Source organism: Choloepus didactylus, chromosome 8 (genome assembly GCF_015220235.1).
Source record: "Choloepus didactylus isolate mChoDid1 chromosome 8, mChoDid1.pri, whole genome shotgun sequence".
NCBI lineage: Eukaryota > Metazoa > Chordata > Mammalia > Pilosa > Megalonychidae > Choloepus > Choloepus didactylus.
In genome coordinates this window covers 143,735,598-143,755,884 of record NC_051314.1, presented here as the reverse complement: position 1 = coordinate 143,755,884, position 20,287 = coordinate 143,735,598, and the positions used below count along the sequence as shown (strand labels likewise).

The 20,287-nt window shown below is 46.1% G+C and overlaps 1 protein-coding gene across 7 annotated transcripts in view; it reads left to right on the top strand.

Annotated features, from left to right (window-relative positions):
* The window catches only part of FRMD4A (FERM domain containing 4A), a 449,454-nt gene that overhangs the window by 153,161 nt on the left and 276,006 nt on the right, over positions 1-20,287 (top strand). For 2 of the 7 annotated variants that reach the window (XM_037847304.1, XM_037847305.1), the window contains exon 1: positions 10,239-10,397. The exons of 4 other annotated variants lie outside the window; for them this stretch is intronic. In XM_037847304.1, the coding sequence (XP_037703232.1) occupies positions 10,245-10,397 (153 nt within the window). In that variant the 5' untranslated portion in view covers positions 10,239-10,244. Of the gene's footprint in view, positions 1-10,238; positions 10,416-20,287 lie in introns of those variants that run through there. One more of the 7 variants, XM_037847303.1, reaches the window with a different exon arrangement.

The following is a 20,287-nucleotide window of genomic DNA, read 5'->3' as shown; positions in this document are numbered from 1 at the left end:
CAAGCAGAGCCTGCAGATGTAGACTTGCAGTTTGGAGTCATGGAGATTCAAAGCCACATGGAGGCTTCTTCATGCGGTTGGCAGGGGACACCATGGGGGTGGGGAGGGGCTCCAGACCCCAGCATCCTAGCTTCCCCCGCAGTCACAGGTATGAAAATCTGCCTAAGTCCTTTGCCCCTAAATCAGCACTGGTGGAGTCTGGTGGAGTTCCAGGAGGCTGACTCCCAGAGCAGACAGAGTCTATGGCCCTAAAGCCAGGGGCTGGGTTGTCCTGGTTTCTTCCCAAACCCAGGCCAATCCTAGCTCTGATCTGCTCAGCACTTTCTTGCATGTGTAGGATGTGCCAGGGCTAGAAACTTGATGGCCTGCTCCGCTCTTGCCACCTTCTACTTCCAGTGGGGACCTTGCTTGGCATCAGAATGACACCTTAGCCCAGACCCCTTGGGATCCAGCCAAACCTGGCCTTCCAGCACCTCTAGCTCACACCCACCATCTAAAGCCAACCCATCCTCGGGGGATTTAAATGAGGCCATTGTCTATGGCCACCAACTCCCCCAAAACCCAAGCCTGGTATTTTGTCTGTTCCTGGCTTCCTGCCCCTGGCGGGGGAACAAGCCTACCTTCCCACCACGGCCACGGGTCAGGATAGTGGCATGGCCAGCAGTGAGTAGTCCAGGAAGAGGGGACCATGCGTGGGGGACAGGCCCAGCCCAGGAATGAGGGTGCAAGCCCAGCAGATGCAGGAACAGCCAGGGCGAGTGAGACCTGGGGGCTTCAGATCCACCTGAGTGACCGGGGGCCCACAAGTGAGCCCTGCAGGGCAGCAGCTGCTATGTCCGGGGGCTCGGGAGTGACCCCGGGCAGAAGCAGTAGGCGAAAAGCTCAGTGTCCGAAACCCGGGGACATGGGGGCATGAAACCTGGCCAGCGAAAGATGCTATACCTTGTAGGTGCAATGAATTAGGGGCTCCCCAAACTGGCCAAAAGGGCATTCAGTTTCAGAAACCCTCGGCCCTGTGAGTTGCTGGTTTAACATTCTGAACCTCGTGGAGTGTCATGGAGGGCATGGGTGGCCCCGGAGGGGGAGCCTCTGGCCACTGAATTGTGAGAAAACCCCTGGGGCAGGAGCCCTGGGACCTGCCCAACACAGCCGTGAATGAACAAGGAGCCATTCCCAGCTGTGGGACAAGGAGGCCCTTGTCCGGGCTTATTAAGAGGCACAAATAGAAGACACTCGGCCCCAAAGAGGCTCCTCAGAGCCCAATCTTAACTCCTCACCTTTGTTTTTCCATCCAAGGGGAAATAACCAATACCACCATCCAATTTCCTTCCCCACTATTGGAAGTTTACCTAAATTATATGACACAGAGGCTTTTTTAAAAGAGGAAGCTGGGTGGGGGGAATTCATAATATTTATTTTCCATGACAAATCAAGCAATAAAGACAAAGCAGGTTTTCCTCATAGATTTTCCAAGGCTTTCATGGCCTGGGTGGTGCAATTACATTTTTCTCTTGCATCGTCAAAGGGCGTTCCATTTCTGTGCATCAGTCACTTCCCTGTCCCTCCTGGCTCTCCAATTCTGGGGATGCCTCACCTGGGAGGAGGACTTTGCTTTATTCCAAATGAGGAAAAGGACCTTCTGCAGAGGCCAAGACTTGCTGAGTTAATATCAAAGTTAAACAGGCCCCTGGCCTCGCAAGAATTGCCAGGTCCAAACACAGAGCATGTTGTTGGCTGACAGGTCAGCTGGCAGGCCTGCCTTCCTGCTCAGTTGCTTACTCATGGCTTTGTCACGTTTCCACTCACCGGCTTCCACCTGCCAGGAGTGTCTGAGGTCCTTCCAGCACAGGCCAATGGAGCAGGTCCTTCCTCTCTGCTCCCTTTCAGTCTTCTGACCAGATCTGTGAGCACCTGAGATTCTGGCCTTCTGGTCAACCTGAACTCTACATTCATTCTTCACAGATACTTGGATTGCCTGCTTCATACTCACAGATTCACCTTCGCCTTTATGGTATGACTCTAGATATCTGTCGCCACTGGGCAGATTTCCTATCCATAAATTGCCTCCATCTTCAGCCCCAGTCCTAAACCATATCTACCATCCTCAGTTAGCCACTGGTACAGGACAACCGTGGTGCCAAATGTCAGGCTACTGTAAATGGTTCCTAAAAGCATCACTCCAAATATTTTTATCTATGGGGGATCTTAATGAGAACGTACACACAGCAGTAGTCTAGGAAACTCACTAAATTAACACGCATCTCCCAAAACAGGCCTTGTTTTGTACATATCAAAGGATCCCTTTCTGGGCTCACTCTGTGTTTGTGATACAAAAGTCCAATTCATTGGCTAATCCACTCCCCATCGACTGACTCAGCAGAGAAAACGCATGGTTGCTTTTTGTTTGGTTTTATTTGTTTGAAGTTTTTCTCTCACTGTTGTTATAAGTGTCCTTGAATGACAGGACTTAGGTTGAAATGATTAAAAAAAAAATGTGTTTTTAACTTGAACCTATTATCTACAAAGTCCTCCACTGAGTACCTGAGATTCCTCTAGCAAGTAGACGGACTAGAATAAAATAGATTTCATGCCACAGCCAGGTTTGAATGGAGTCCTCCGAATTCCAGGCTCAGCTAAGGCCTCTCTTGAGTTGGAACCCTTGGGCTCAGCGATGCTAATGGCCCAGAGAATTGGGATGGGGCCAACTTGAAGTCAAGTCCACAGTCTGCCCCCCAGCTGAATTCTTCCATTGGCCAGACAGCCTTCAAACCTGGACTTTCTTTTTCCCCTTAAGAAAAGCTTTCTAAGAGGAAAATGAAGCCTAGTAAATGGCTTCCCCAAACCATTAGCTCACCAAAATTGCATCTGACCTGCAGATGCTACAGGAGGCAGCTGTGACCCCACGCCCATTAGGGGGTCATCCCGCCCCTTTCGTCAAGCTTCCAGCTTTGCCTTTGTCCTGTGGTGTGATGTTTTAATTGCAGAATAAGAATGGGGAGCTGAGAGGTCCATCAGGGAGCCTTAGTTACTCCCTGGTAGTTTTTGCAAGCAAGGTCACCCAAGACAATGAGGACAAGCCACCGTTCCTGCCTTCATACAAAATGCACATTTTCGTCCATTCGGTAGCCATGACATTCCTATTAAGTTCAACACACTAGGGATAAACAAAAAATAAGATTGTTAAATGAGGAGGAGGAGTTTTGGAAAGGAAAGGGATTTTACTAGAAATAAATAGCACATGAAAGTAAAACTTAATATAAACAACCCGGTACCCCCATAAGGGCAAGGGTTAAAGGGAACTTAAGCTGTAGGTACAAACTAAGTATTCTTACCCCCATTTTCCTCTCATAAATTGGACTTCCTCCCTTTATGACTGGAAGGGAAACCTTCACTTTCTCCTCACTGAGCAACTGAGCATTTCTCCGACCTCTTCACAGCTGCTGGACACAGAGTCTCTAAACTTCTTCTCAGTCCCTATTTGGGAGGAAAGTGTTAATTGTCTCCTAAACAGCTCTCCTCTGTGCATGAACTCATCTTACTCTTTCTCCGTGGGAAAGAAGCAGTTCTCCCATTATCTGCCCTTGCCCGTAGAGACCCGTGTCTCAAGCATGCAGAGTCCCCTTTGGGGGAGTAAGTCCTCATTTTACAACTTCTCTCCTTCCAGGCCCCAAACCATATATATATATATATATACATATGTATATTCCCATCAGGTTGTGATTGCATAAGCAGCTGCTGGCAAAATATATATTCAAAAGTCATCCTTGGTTGCTGAGTCCCACGGAAACCAAATAGGTAGAGATGAAGAAAGAGAGGAAAGCTGAACACATTTCATTTCCGATTCAGAAGGCCCCGATTTTGTTTCTAAAGGGGCCTGGCATGGAGATGAGCGCGCGCTCTGGGATCGGGGATGATTGCTAGGATGACATCATTGTGTGGCCATAAGAGCACTTATCTTGTGGTTTGTAGATGTGGGGGGGTGGCGCTGGGGGGAAGGGGTGGGGGGGGGAAATAATTCTAAATGTAGCTTGGCCCATGCTCTGGAGTGCCTAAGCCAGAGGTCAGCTCCTTCCCCTCTTGTACTTTCCCAGAGACCCAAAATATTTTTAAAACACACAAGCCAAGCATTTTTTACAGAAAAAAAAAAAAAATACTTATCCTCCTACCCCTAAAATGAAAATAGCGAGTTCTGCAGCATTTATATCAGCGGGTCTCTTGGGTTCTCAGGTTTAGAAACGATGACGCCATGATGACTCTTTGTCGGGGCTGGGACATTTTCCAGACCCAAATATGGGATTAAATGTGTTAGTGAGCAGTCTTGAAACGCCTCGGGATTTCACAAGATTGTTTGGGTTTGGGTTTTCCACATCACCCACTCACTGAACCATACTGATGCTATTTATAAAGATCCTTTTCCCAGAGAGCTGGAACTGGGATTATAAAGTGACAAATGGTGACTTCCAAAAATGTTTGGACTTTCACCCCAGTAGTGGCGCTCAGAGGGTCAGGAGCAGAACTAGGACACAGGGGGCTGTCGAGGACAGAAGAGGATAGGCTGGCACCTCAGCACTCCAGCTTCTGCCACCCCAGAAACCATCTTCTGCAGCATGCCTGGGGCTAAATCAGGGAGGGCAGCCCCCCTGCCCAGCAGTCTAGACCCTAAAAGAAGCCCTTGCAGCTTGCTACCCCCATCCCATCCCACGCACAGACACATGTCATAGAATTCAATTAAGAAAGCAAGAATGCTACCACTTCATGACTTCACACCCACTAGGATGTCCAGGATCAAAAACACAGACAACAACAGATATCAGCAAGGACGTGGAGATTTGGAACCCTCATATGTTGCCGGTGGAAATGTAAAATGGTACATCCCCTTTAGATAAAAGATCAGCAGTTAATCAATACCAGAAATTCTACTCCTAGGTATATATCCAAGAAGAGTGAAAATATATGTCCACACGCAAGCTTATACATGAATGTTCACAGCGGCATTATCCAATGAGCCAAAAAGTGGAACCAAGCCAAATGCCCCTGAACTGATGAGTGGATAAATAATGGATTATTATTTGGTCATAAAAAGAAATAAAGTACTGATACATGCTACAAAATGGATGAACCTGGAATACAGTATGCTAACTGAAAGAAGCCTGTCACAGAAGACCACATTTATATGAAATTTCCTGAATAGGCAAATCTATAGAGACAAAGTATAGATTAGTGGTTGTCAATGGCCAGGGGTTGGCGGGGAATGGGGAGTGATAGATAATGGGTAGGGGTCCTTTGGGGGGGTGATGAAAATATTCTCAAATTGGATTGTGGTGATGGTTGTACAACCCTGTGAACATACTGAAAAAACATTGACTTGTGCACTTTAAATGGATGAATTGTGTGGTATGTGAAATACATCTCAATACAGTTGATTTAAAAAAAAAAAAAGAATGACAAAAAGTTATGGGCCATCTTCATTTAAAGAGCAGAGCATTCAACTCTGACCCAGACAGCATTTTGGTTACATCTGGACATTTAACAATAAAAGCACTCAGTGGATGGGAAGGACTAAGTGTGCAATACGTTAAAGCTTACATTTGAGTCCTGTGTTGGAAGGCAGGTGGGGAATGTAGAAATAAAACATGAATTAGCAGCTGAGAGCTGAAAAAAGCCCATATGTAGCACAAAACTAGGGTATGTCTGTTAACTGTACATGAACCCAAAAGAAATCTGCTTTCTACAGAACCTGAAAACATGGTCGATGGGATATTTCTGAGTGCGTTCCTTCTTTTTTCCTGTCTCAGTTTCCCAGCACTGCTATGACAAATACCACACATGGTTTGGCTTAAACAACAGGAATCTATTGTCTTGTGGTTTCGGAGCCTGGAAGGCTTGCTTTGCTTTCTTCCCAGGTTGGTTTTGTAGCATTCTGGCGCTGGCTTACTGCAATCCTTGGGGTTCCTTGGCTTTCTATCTCTGCTTCCATCACACGGCGATGTCCTCTCCTTTCCTTTTCTGGGTTCCCACCGGCTTCCTGCTTTTCTCTCTGGCCTTCTCTGACCCTGTCTGCCAGGCTCTACTCCCTATATGGCCTCCAGTAATCTGGATTGTACCCGCCCGGCTTCAGTTTGCAACCCCTTAACTAACAAGAGCATCTACAAGAGGTCCTCCTGCAATGGGCTCACACCCACAGAGTGAGAAGACGTCTAAACTGGGGTACACAATTCAACCTAGCACATTCCCTCACTGCTGTGGATCCATTTACTTTCCCTTCACCTTCTCAGCCTCGAGCTGGGAAAAAAATCACTGCTTGATCGTCTTCATTTCTTCCAAGAGTACACATCAGGCTTGTGTGAAGGCCTCAATTCCTGGTTGTAGTGTCTTCACAGCGGGCTTCACCTGGTCTGGGCTTCGAAATTGGAGAAACTACTCTCTGCCTTTGGAGTCTATCAGTGAAAGATAAAGTGCACCCAGGAACATCCTCTTTAAAATACTGTTCATGCATCCTTTGACCTGACCTCACCTGAGGGCATGTTCCAGTCAACCTCATGGCTGACATTCTCCAAAATAGATGGTAGAAAATAATCACTCGGTAATGAAGATGCAGGATGTTAGACTGCATTCTGAATAAATTTCTTTGGTTGCTATAAATAATACAGCTCAGCATAGGTGCTGTTTCCATGCACTTGTAAATTTTATCATGGTGCTACAAACTACTTTCACCTTAGCATTGTTCAAGTCCTTTTCAAGGAGGTAATTATGTCTTAAAACATCCCCAGAGTCAAGGCATCTATTGCTTCAAAGAAAATCCCTCTGCTAGGGTCTGGGAGCAAGGACGGAAAATGCAGAGGCATGGCGATCGGGAGATGGAAAGAGGTGGACCAAGGTGGGAGGAGTGAAGAGGGGGCAGCTGGGTGAGGAGGCCCTGTCAGTGCCCTGCAAGCACCCTGCAGCCCGCCCGTGAGCTGGGCAAGGTGGGAGGGAGCTCAGCTGCACCTGGGGTGGAAACCCCAGGCTTGGGCACTACCCATCTCCTTCCAGGGTTGGCAGCTCTCTTAGACATCCCCACCTGTTCCCCTTCGCAAATGTGGAACCCGGCTTCTGCTTGTGATGAGCCCCAAAGCATACAGAGGCATCAAGCCACCAAGCCAACCCTAACGCCCACTCGAACCTTGGCTCCTTTGCCCCAAATATAGCACGTGAAAGGCCTGGGATGCAGCAATTGTCCATAGTCAGGTCCTCCCAGCACTAAAACAGTGTGCCTCACCCTTTAGACCCCCAGAGGTCACCCAGTGACTCATCGCTCAACCTCCTAAGGGGTGGATTGCCTAGAAAACCCCCAGGTTCTGTAAAGGGAGCTGGGAGTCAGTGCGACAAATCTGGGTCATCAGTCCACCTGGTGAGCCTGGGTCATGCCCCAGCTCCATCTCAAAGTTTGTACAGCAGGGGCAGGTCACTCTGCACTTCTGGGAGGTGAAGGCACACACAGACATGCATGCACATGCATGGGCACACACATATACATACATATACACACATACAAGCAAAACCACATGTGCACACAGGCACACAAGCAAGCACATATGTGCACACATGTGTATGTGTGTACAGATGTGTCCCTATGCACAGACCCAACGTGCATGTGTCGCACACACATGTACAAGCACGTGGGCATGCATATGCACACGCACATCTACCTCTCTATCATCTGCCTACTATCCTTCTATCGTTATCTGTTTAAAATTGCACTGAGAATCATAAATCCCTTTCTGAAGCCCAGGGCTTCAGGCTGTCAGAGCTACCTGCATACACAGCTTCTACAGTGCCATCTGGGAGGCGGCCCTGGGAAAATCCTGAATGAGAGAAAGACTTTTCTTAAAGTCAGGGATACAACTGAAGAGACTGGCACTGCAGAAGTGGGCAGCAGCCTCCACCAGCACGTGGGCACAGCCAGTCTCTGTCTGCCTGTGTTTCTACAGCTTCTGAGATGGGCGGCCAGGAGCACTGTCAGCCTCAAACTCCAGAACCCACTTGCAGGGGACTCACCACCCTGAGCTCATCAAGGCTTCCAGGAGTTTGAAAAGCTCTTTCTGTTCTCCGGAATTGATGTGTTGACACTCAGGCATTTTTTAAAGCTTATTTTGGCCCGTTTAGACTTAAAAGAGTCCCAGACCATAAGCTAAACATGTATTTAGCTTTTTGTTTAAGTCACATTATTTAATCATAGTGTACAGCAATACCTTAATTATTCCATAATGACACATTCTGGATAAGGGCCTGAGTTCACAGCCAAAATCCTCTGGAGGATGGAAAGCCTCAGCCTAGGGCTCACCTGCAGAAGCTAACTGCAATAGACCTTGAGCTTGTTTTTCTTGAAAATACCAAGGCAAAATGCTAATGGAAAAATTATTGCCCATATACCATTTCAGTTTAGTTCCTTCCTTCCTCCCTTCCTTCCTTCCTTTCTCTCTCTCTTCCTTCCTTCCTTTCTTTTTTTTTTTAAAAATAAAACTGTCTCTATTGATGGGGTGTTCATAGAAAGGCAAGATTTGTTAGTGTCCCCGTTTTATTACAGGGTGTGTGGAAATGAAAGACTAGTATGCATATCCACGTAATTATGAGAAATCATGCATAATGCTTTACCCTAAAGCCATTATTCATGGAAAAAATGACAAAACTCATCAAAGAAGAGTTGGAATGAAAATGGTCTTCACATATTGATTGAACCTAGGTAGTAAAATGGGATGCAAAGATCCACAACAAAAGGAGGAAGCAGATTAAGAGAAGATGATTTTGAGAAACACAAACGTTGAAATGATCCCGCAGAATTTGATTTTGAAGTGACACTGAATTACGGATTCATAGGAAGTGCTCCCGAAAAAGAAAAAGGAAAAAGAAAAAAGCCTTGTGTTGTCCACCTTAAGGACATCATCTCATTTCATCCTCAAGATAACCTGGCAATGTAGACATTATTCCTATCTTACAGATAAAGAAATAAGTCAGAGGAGGTCATTAATTTGTCCAAGGTCACAAGGTAGTGAGTGGAGAGCCAAATTTGAACCCAAGTCCATCTGATGCCTGCACACTGACAGCAGCAGCTTAGCGGGTTGAGTTCTACGACCTTTCTGTTGATATTAAAGGTTAGCATCGAAGAGACAGATACTAAATAAACAAACAAGTAAACAAACAAGGAGGGAAAATGTGCAGAAGGCAAACTATGCCTGATTAACTCCCGTGGTTAATATCCAACAGTCCCTTGTCTCAAAGCTACAGGTTTTGCTGGGGTGACATCCTCTTCTTCTACCTTCCCTTCCTACTTTGGAGTCTCAGTTTTTGGCATATAATCTACCAAGTTAGAACACAGATACCCTTCTGGAATGTGTGTAAAAAATAACACAAAATCAAAACAACTCAACTGAAATCTCAAATAGATTTCAACTGGAGGTCTTTCCTTGGGCCGAGTTCTCCATCCCGCTTATGTAATAGGAGATGGCCTTTCAAGGGTCTCTAATGGGGGGAAATGGGGGACACTGCCTTGACCTCCTTTATCCACCATCCTCCAAAGTCTTGGATATTGATATTAAGCCTATCAGCTCGTTTTCCTACAGCCATTTGAGTCCTAACCTAAACTTGGGACATTTCCAAAGAAAACACCCGGCTTTCACAAACTGCTCACAGAACTAGCAATTTCCCCAGTGTTGATCTAAAATTGGATGCTTTGCCATGCAGAATCTCTTTGGCCCTGCAAGTTTTAAAGAGTTAAGAAAATAGATGGGCTGTCTTGGGAACGTTGGCAGGGAGAGGCTGCAGCTCCCTTCGCTTTCTGGCTCTGCATCGAGCCTCGTCACCAGGAGAACTCGGTCAAGACGCTGGATGTGCCCTCGCCCCTAAATTCTGTCTGAGCAGCCAAAGAAGTCAGCTTTAGGATGCACAACGGTCCTCCAAGAGGGGGCAATGTGCCATGACCTGCATGCTGGTGTTTATTTTTACCTTGTCCCTGGTGTGTGCCCGGAGAGTGGGAGAAAACATTTTTGATTTAGGAGCCATTTGCTAATCCTTGAGGGAAAACAGTCCCTGAAGATCAGTGGGGGTAGCGGAGAGAGAAGGCAGGCAGAGGGGGATGGAGGGGGAGGCACCAGTTATTCCCACTGCATTTTTTCCCTGCCTGATTCAATCTTCAGGACATGGGAAGTTGTGTGTGACCGCTTCTGGGGCCCGGGACCACAGAGGGGCGGAGGAGGGCTGGAGCTGGCATGGCCGCAGTGCCGCCCGGCCCCGAGGACCGGGTGTGTGGCTGGAAAGGCTGGGTGTGGGAGCTGGCTGGACGGGTGCTGAGGACGTGCCGAGGGGGAAGCCACCGGAAACTGCAGCTGAGCCCATGGTGCACCTGCCGGAGTATCTACCAGGTGGGACATGCAGCTCTCGTGAGTGACCTTTCTTTGCAGCATTGGAAAGTGTTGATGGATGGTGGGGAAGGGGCTCTGAAGCACGGGCCACTGACGGGGGAGATGCTAACGTTTTCCAGCTCCATCTCCTACCAGCTGGACACTGCAAAAGGGGCTTTACTGGCTTTATTGAATTTGACTCTCAAAAATAAATAAATAAATAAACCATTTAAAGCAGGTCACCATTTTATAGATCAGGGGTTGGAACTCAGAGAAGGATGTAAATTGCTCAAGGTCACCCAGATACTAACTGGCAGAGCCCTGGGATTTAAACCAAGGTTTCGAGGGGCTACGAAGAAAAAGTGTGCTCTTTATATTGTTTGGAGCTTCTCTCATAAGAGATAGATTTTTTTCTCAAAGGTTGTGTGGCAAGAGGGAGAAGGCATGTGGCTTTACAGAACAGAGGGCAGGTGGGGACAGCACTGAGCTGGGATACTGCCTCTCAGCTCCTCCCCCACCCCTCTTTCTTTGGCTTCCACGGGGACCTCTGAAATCAGACGTTCACACTCAGCTGACACCCAAATCAGAAAAGTCGTTCTGCAAGAGGTTGGCACTTCTGAGTCAATTGGCTGGGGGAGCAGAGCACTTAAAAGGGGGAGAGCAGAGCGCCAGCTTTCCCGGGCGTCTTTCCAGATGGGAAGCGTGAGGCCAGACCCCCCACCCCACACCCCATCCTGTCCCACTCACCAGGGAGGGGGCAGTGCTGACAGTGGCACCAGGCTGCCCGAGGCGGGTGGAAGGACGAGCGGCGAGTGGGAGAGCGTGCACTGACCTGGTTCTCAAATAGCCAGCGATCGGTCCTGGTAACTCAGCTGATCTCCTTAAGCAAATTTGAATGTTTTAGGCCCTTCTCTCTTTGCTAGTCCCTTCTGGAAGCAGGCAGCACAGCTGGCCTTTGGAATCTTAGCAGTAATTTGGCCGGAATGTAATCCCTTAATGAACAGTCAGAGCTAAACCATGCAGGACCTGCAGCCATCTCTCCCCACCCTTCCTCGGGGGATGCCTGGACCACGTCGGAGGATGTGCCGAGAGCATCCTTCTTGGGCTGACTCCTGGAAGGGCAGACAGTGTCCTGCTGCAGACAGTGGGGAGACCGAGCCAATAGCTTCTGAAAATTAATCTGCCTTGGAGCCTTGAGATCCCAGCCCTAACAGGGATGGCGTGTCCACACGAAGTGGTCCTGGAGCCTTGTTTGGAGTGGGTGCCCCACAGAGCCTGGCACTTGGGTAGTTCCTTCATGCAGATACCCTCATTTCCCCAGTCCTGACTGGGCTGCAAATGAGTTTCGGGACCCTGGCTCCTTGCTTCTACCTCCCACTGTCTTTCCATCTCCCTGATTGTCTTCTCTTGCATATAAAAACGAGGCTCTTAAAGTCAAGTAAGCATGGCAGGTGAGCTCCACCACCAGGACCTTTTCAGGACTTCCCTTCCATTATAAGTTGTACCAAAAAGAACATGATTAGCTACCAGTCCTGGAGAAAAAAGCATCCCTGCCCAATCTGAGGTCGGCTCGATCCAGCAGACATGCACCAGGCAGCAGGCACAGCCCCAGCCCTGTCATGGCCATCACAGTCCCAAAGCTGATGGCCCTGCAGGCTTTGCCACTGTGGTCCCCCAGCTGGCCAGTCAGCTGTGGGCAGAGGCTCCGGGCAGGGCCTCGTGTGCAGCCAGGACGCCCTTCCCACAGAGGGTTTTTGGAAGCAGGTGCTGAGGGGAAAGCTAAGAGGGCGAGTCTAGACCAGCTCACCAACCTGGGACACTGGGCAAATGGCAGGGGCCCTGGAAGTGTCCACAGAAGCAACCAGGTTGGAGAAGTTGGGGAAGCCAAGAACAAACAGCAGCTGGCTGGAGTGGTCCTAGTTCCAGACAAGACTACCAACTCCTGGGCAGCTTTCACCAGCCTCCAGCCCCCACTGACAAGGGCAGGCAGGGTTGAGTTGAACAGACATGTAAAGCTCAGAGCCAGCTGGGTGAGAGTCAACAAAATGAGAAATCGCATATCAACAAAAAGGGACATTGAGAGCAATCCAACGAGTAACAAAGTTTGCTTGGGGAAGACTTCACCAAGAGAACTTTTAATCTCCCATAGACTTTGTGTCCTCCCTTCTAGAATGGGGGCATTCTGGTTTGTTAATGCTGCTGTTATGCAAAATACCAGAAATGGATTAACTTTTATAAAGGGGGTTTATTAAGTTACAAATTTACAGTCCTCTCTCAGCTTCTCTGGAGCAAACTCTGGGCTAGCCTCCCAAAGTGTCAGCAAAAGTCTACTTTCCACAGCCATCTCCAAAACGTCTCTCTCAGCTGCTCCCAGCTCCTTCTGTCTGTGAGCTCTTTTATAGGACTCCGGTGATTAAATCAAGACCCACCCTGAATGGGTGGGGTCCATGTCTCCATGGAAATAATTTAATCAAACATTTCACCCACAGTTGACTGGGTCACATCTCCACAGAAACACTCAATCAAAAGGTTCCATCCTAATCAACACTAATACACCTGCCCCCACAAGATTGCATTAAAGATATGGCTTTTGGGGGGACATAATATACCCCCAAACTGGCGCAGGGGGTAACAGCCTCATAGAGTTGTGAGGATTAAATAAGGAGAGAGATGTGAAAGTGGGTTGTAAATACTCAAGTACACACAAATGTGAAATGCTGTTATTTTTTAATATGCTGTCATTCTTGTTTAGTGTCTTGGGGACAGTTTGTTGAGAGTGTGTTCATGTATTAATGGCATAATGACTGATGGCCATTTTTATGTGTCATGTTTAGGCAATGTTTTCATAGTTTATAGTTTCTCCCTCGGTTGAAGCGATGGCTGTCAATCCCTGGCTGAACTCCAGCTTCAACTGGGAGCTCTTAAAAATGCCCAGCCCCCACAACAGGGATTCGGATTTAATTGATGTGGAGCCTGGGCATTGGTACATTTGAAAAGCTTTCTGGATGATTCTAATGTGCAGCCAGCTCAAGAGTGACAGAGCTAAAGGAAACTCATTCTACCGTAGGGAAGAGAGTAGATGCTTACAAAATCCCAAATTGGCAGCATCAGGTTCATTTGGGGGAGGGGGCACAAAAAAAGATATATAATTTCTTGAGCCCCCCCATAGAAACTCAATGAATAGGAACCAATGAGAGAAGGACTGGCAATGTGTATTTTTAACATGTGAGTCTCGTATTGTTAAGAGCCTATAAGAGAGGACAAAAAGCATTATGTGGCACCTAAGAAATGAGGGTCATATGTAAATAACTTCACAGGGTTATTATGAGAATTAATTGACGTAATTCAAATCAAGCCCTTTACTTGGTGCGCACGAAGCACTCCATAAATGTTAGCTGCTTTTATTATTACAGGAATGAACCCATGCAATCCCCAAAATGTGACACGGTCCTATTTGTTACTCAGCAGTAGCCTGTGCTAGAGCAGGACTCCTCTCTGGTGCCAGAGAGTTTTCCTTATTCCCAGACCTCTGACACATTCCCAAACAAGGACTCAGGGGTGGGCAGTGGCCTTGTAGACAGGTTGAAGTCTCTTCTCAACAGGAACCTTCATTTTTCTGAAACGCTTCTTGCTTTCACACTCAGTGCTGCTTTATCACGTTACTCTCCCAGATAAGAGTTATTTGTGGGGCTTGAAACTTATATGATTGGAGGGGGTCTTTATGAGGAAAAGAACTTTAAAAATATGCAGACTTAGGTATGAAAGTAAAATGACAACAAATTATAAATGTAAGAAAGCTAACAAATTTCTTAAGTGTCACAAAATCCAGAAAAATAACAGGGGTTTATTAGTTAACTGCCCAGTACATCCCTATTATACTTTCATCCTGTATATTTTGATGGCTTACTTTTTGATCTCCTCTTCACAATGCAATGAAGTTGTAAGATTTTCTGTAGCTACAGATCAGTCTTTCCTTTAACATGGCTGATCAAAGTTTGTTCTTTCATTATTAATAGTTTAGAAAGGTTTCTCTCAGATCCCCAACTTGTCATTGGAAATATTGTATAAATTTTTCATGCAGTTGTCAAATTTGGAAAGACATGTCAAGTTTCTTTTATATATGATCTATTACAGACATTCTTGCTATTCATAGTAATGCAACCAGCATATGCCCTCTGAACACAGGAATTCTGAAAAAAAATCTGGTACATTCTATTTCCTTCAATAAAGAGAAACCGTATGGTGCTTTTGTAATTGAATATGCCATCTATAACATATTCTCCTGATGGGAGAAAAATTTCCACTTGTATCTTGGAGTCAATGAGGATGGAATCTTCCACTTAGAATTTTATCAGTCTGATGATTAGAAGGTGTTTCCACGGAGTAGCTTCTGGCTCCTGACATTTGAAACCCTTTTTCTCCTCACCTGACCCCATCCCTCCACAGCCAGGTGCTATTAAGACTCAGCAATATCTCACTGAGATCTCTATCCCGGCCCATTCACCTCGACCAAGGGTGAGTCAGCACTCAGGTGGGACGAGTTTGGCTGGAAGCTGTCCCCACCCCGGTACAGCTACGATAACTCAACTATAGATGTAAATGACCATGACACTCTAAACCCAAACTCAGCCTCCCCTTAGCTGAACTCCAAAACAATGCCCACGGCCACTCCTATGCTACCTGGGCAGGAGGGAGAGTGTGACACAGGGGAAGTCAGGATAGAAAGAGACACTGGGAGCAACCATTGACAATTAATTATCCCACTTTTGCAAAAGTGACCATCTGAACATGATTCTAGAAGCCATCCCAAGGCCTTGGAAGAGATCCCAAGAAGCAAGGAGCCCAAAGTTAAAGCTTCATCAGCTGCATGGTGACTCTACCACTGTACCGTCCATTACCCACCCAACCCAGCCTCACTCCCAGTTGTGCAGTACGAACCATAGGAAAAACAAAATAAGGCTAACAGTCTGTGCTATTGCCCTGCTGTAAATTTCTGCTAGCTCCAGAGACATATAACACATATGGATGGCATATGTAAACCTGTTTCAGATTCCTGTTTTTTTTTAAGTTGGATGTAGTTAGTTTCATGGATTTTTTTATTTGTACAAATGCACCCTCCATGAGTTGTTTTCGACTTTGTCTTCCAAGCACAAAAGGGGTGACATACCTGGTCCTCTGCTCTTTCTGGTTTTAGGATCTAAGCTGCATCAGAGAAACTAGAGGCAAAGGACTGTCACGGGGCCTGTTTTCAGCATCCTTCAGAGAGCACAATTGGATGCATTTGGGGATGAATCTTCCTCTCGATGGAAATGTGGTGAGAGGCTATAAGGATGACCCAAGTTTTAGGGATTTGTGTAGAGTCTTCTCTTTTTTTATGTAATAGTTCTAACCCAGTGCTCTAACCCTCTGTGTGGATACAGAGTCAGCCTGCAATGAGTTCTTTATGTCGCATTTCCCACAGACCCCGTAAGAAAAACAGGGCAATACTGAGCTAATGGAGGAGATCTCCTTGCTAACGCGGGGCAGCGTTGACCATACAGTAAACAGCTTGAGTGCTTTCTCCTGAATAGAAACCATGCATCTGAAACCAAGAGGTTCTAGAAACATAAATTATTTTGAAAAATGCAACTCTCTCCACTGTCTACATGATTAGTTACAATGACGTCCCTGGTCCTTAAGGTTGAGCAGCTCTTCAAATACGAGATTGAGTTTCCCACAATTTACTTGTACCTGCTGAAATAACTAATACACCAATCTGGGACCAGTGGATTATGCCGTGATTCACACAAATGTTTCCACATGTGGAAAGTGAGGCTTTGATTCTCAATTTGCTATTTCTGCTGTTCCCCTTTCATCATTTTGTTACGGCGATGTATGTTTTCAAAGGGCTGTGCCTTTCATATTATTTAGTGCCTACATGTGGCGTGGGGCTTAGCTGTGTCTCCGATGATCTGCAACATGTGTTAACGGTTAGAGGGCAAATATGGCTTGCACCAAGAAAGAACAATTAGAAAACTCACTAAACTTCTTTTAGCTTTGGTCAAGTCTGTGCGTTTGCTTGTTTTAAGCTTTTCTGCCACTCATTAGGCTGTTGGTTCCTATCGGTGAAGGAAGATGTGTTTGCATTTCCACCAGAGTGCTAGGATTTCACATACCCAGGGTGGTATTTTCATATTGACTTTGCAACAGGACCGGAATCAAAACTCTGATTCTTGAATTTCCTAATTGTGGCCAAGATAATACCTCAGCTTTTACCTTATTCATAAAATATTTTTTGAACCTGACATGAGGGATGTTTTCCTTCTCCTCGAAAGCACTTTCTTTTGTTCCAGTGAGAAAAATAATACTATGTTTGGGGTTTAAAATTATCAGATACTACATCAGCCACCACTCACTTTGGCTCAGTCCCTCCCGACACATTCTAATCTATTCCCGAAGCATTGTGGAAATCAACTCAGAATTTTGGCTTTGACCAACATCCAACTACCTTGGAATAGTGATGGCTCCTAAATTTCCATTTAGGTGGAGCATGGGGACAGCCATCCAGTTGAAAAGGACATAGCCAAGGTTTTACTTAAATTTATGTTTATTTTGGGGTCTCTTAGAGTGGGGCTGATGGAGATGATGGAATTTCTCTGCCATTGCCTTGAAAAGAAAGACTAAATTTAACTAAATGGAGAGTCTCTTTGCTCAATACCCTCAAAATGTCCTATTGCTCTCTCACGGGGGTCTTTTCAAAATCTCATCATTTGAGAGACAGTCTTTCACACTTCCTAACTTTAAGGAAAACTCTGAGTGCAGATCTTTCGATAGTTTTCAAAGTACTTTCAAATACCTTCTCTTATTTGTGATTCCCAACACCCCTAGGAAGTTAGTACCATCGTCTCCATTTAAATAAGGGCCCCATGTTGAGGCTTTGAGGCTTTGTCTGGTGTTCTTTGCACCACTCCACAGTCAAACAGACCTCTGTGGGGGCATCTCCACAGCTTCCTAGAGACATTTGTTCTGGAGCCACGATCTGCTACGGAAGTGCCGGAGAAAGTTTGTCCCGGGAACCATAGGGCAATCGCTTTCAGCAAGGTCATTTGGAAGAAGATAGCCAGCTGCAGCTGCACAAATATCCTAAGTTATATTTCTAGCTTTTTGAAGAACCCAGGTAGTGCAAATTTAGCTCCCTGGACCTCAGCTTCTCCATTAATTAAAGGAAGATTCATTCATTCATTCATTCATTCGTGTGCTTACTCATCCATCTAACAGATATTTAATAAACACCTACTACATGCCAGATATTGTACTAGGTTCTGGAAATAGAATGGTGAACACAAGCAAACATGACTGCACATTCTGATAGACGTCGCAGCCCAGAGGTGGAGACCTGACAAGCATTCCTTCATTCAACAGCATCAATATAATAATTATAAAACTCAGATATAATTAAAATCGAAGGTCAGTGTTTTGATGGTGAGGAACCTGATGGCAGGAGAAGGGTACCAGGGGTACCAGGGGGCCAGGCTTGTTCTTAGGTGTCAGACATGGCTTCCAGAGGAGGCTGTGTGTACACAGAGGGTTAGCAACACAAGACAGTGGGACAGGGATGGGCAGGAGCGATCCTGAATGAGCCCAAGGTTACTGTGGCAGACGGAGGACAAGTGTGCTACATTTGTTAGACCTAATGATCATAAATCCTAGTTATTTAATAGATATAACGTGCTTTGTGTCATTTACAATAATGTCGAGCATATTGCTTGATAGCAATGGACACTCCCAACTAAGCATCGTCCTAACCCACTGCTGCACCTTTTGAAACCCAGCTGGCCTATTCTGGAAGCCTCCGCCTCAGCTTCAGAAGGATATTTTCCTCCTTCTCAAGAGTGTGAGCTCATCCCCAGACCAGATGGGTTTCCAATAAACATGTATTGTGCAATCCGATTATCTAAGTTCCTTTGGAAGATGGTGATGAGGTATGGGGTCTCTTTTTCATCTTTGTAAGTCAGAAAAGGATTTCCTAGTTCACGCAGTGCACCCTGCAAACTGAGAGCACAAACACAGCATAGAAACCAAGACAGAATTGAGGCATAAGGCTCCACCGACAAAAATGCTGCCACTGTGGACAGCCAATTAATTTTTTTGTAGGGTGCATCAGTTGAAGCAACATTTGATTTAGCAGCAGGTAACTCTGAAATCTCAGTGGCTTAACACAGTGGAAATGGATTTCACGCTGACCCCCCATGGATGAGACCTCAGCCTCAGGCCACTCTTACCAGCAGGAAGACTGGGGTGCAGGGCTGGTGGGGCTACCAGCCTCTCCGGGATAGTTCCTCCAGCCCAGAATCAGAGAATTGGGTAAAAGTCTCAACTCCAGGCCGGTGAGTCAGAGGACAAACCACTGATCCATTTCAAGCCCAAATTTTCTCAGGTACAGATAGGAAAATAACACTATTATCCTTTGGTCCTAAGTATTATCTGTATGATTACAGATAATACATAGGTATTATCTATAAAGCATTTAGACCAAGCCTGATAAATAGTACACTCTCATTAAATATTAAGCCATTATTACCTTTCTTCATTTGCTAAAACATAAAAACACATTTAAAGATACCGGCTCCTTTTATATCCTCCTGTCTGAGAAATAATGAGTCGGTAAACAAAACAATATTCCTTAACTTCTTGGGGAAAAAAACCAAAAAAACAAAAAAAACACTTCAATTTCCAAAACACGTATAGGATTGTTATTTTATCACAACTATCATATCTTCCTTTAAGTTTCCAGGGGAAACTTTTAACAGAGTCTGTTGGCAGCAAATGTTACCAGGAAATAAACACGCTACTGCTCGAGATTCTAGGTAGGCGATCTTGGCGAAGCAGGTGGGCTACCCGGGACTCCCAGTTCCTGAGTGTGCAAGAACAGCAGAAAGTAGGTCAGTGGAGAGAGGTTCCTAGAAATCTAAAGAGCCCTCCTACACCCGCCTTTGCCTGGGCTTCCCCGAGCGAGCGTTCTGTCTGTGGGTGCCCTGTTCTAGGCAGCCTGTGGCATTCCCACTGCCTCTGATGGCCTGGGCCAAATAACCTGCAGTTTGCTTCCTCTCCCGGCCAAGCTGAGAGCCCAGGGCACCCCGTAGCATTTTCCAAGCAAGGAGATGTGTCCGTTGATGCTCCACCCTGGGTGGCAAATTGCGGCTGTCACCAGGCTTGAGGCTCTGGTCCAGAAAAGGCCAGGAAGGGCATGAAGCGCCAGCTCTTACGGTTTGCTGGGGTAGGAGGGGAAGATATGGATGAGGTTGGGGTGGCCCTGTTTCAACACCATGTGTCATATTTAATTTGCTTCCTCTACCCTTGACACCTCAGGTCAGCCGATGAGAACTTCAGCTCAGCTGTTTTAACCCAATGTGGCCATTGTTTAAAGGGTCTTCCTCTAGAGGTCTCTGCAGAATATTCGAGATGATTCCCCAATGATAGCAAATCTTAAAAAAATTAAAATCCACAGCTTTGGACTGTGGCTGGACATTCTCTGGTTACCATCGTAGGGGAGCAGGGAGGGCATGTTGGCTAAAAGGATGGCATTGTCCTATGGCAAGTGCTTGTGGCTGAGAATCCCAGCCAACGCTGTCTTAACATGTCCCTCTTTAAGCCCTTTCTTTGAATAAAATACTTGGATTGCTGGAAAGTCTCATTAACCTTGTCTAGGCTAATCTCTTCTCTTTGGTCAAGGCTACATCTCAACCAAGACAACTACTCAAGCTGCCAGGGAAACTACTTGTCAAGTCTTGTCATAAACATAAGAAACTAAACTAAAATAATGATGTTTATCTAGTACTGTTCCAGGTCATTTCCATATACACTGATTTCTTCCAGTGACCCCAAGGAGTAGCTCCTGTGATTGGCCATTTTACAGATGAGAAAATGAAGGT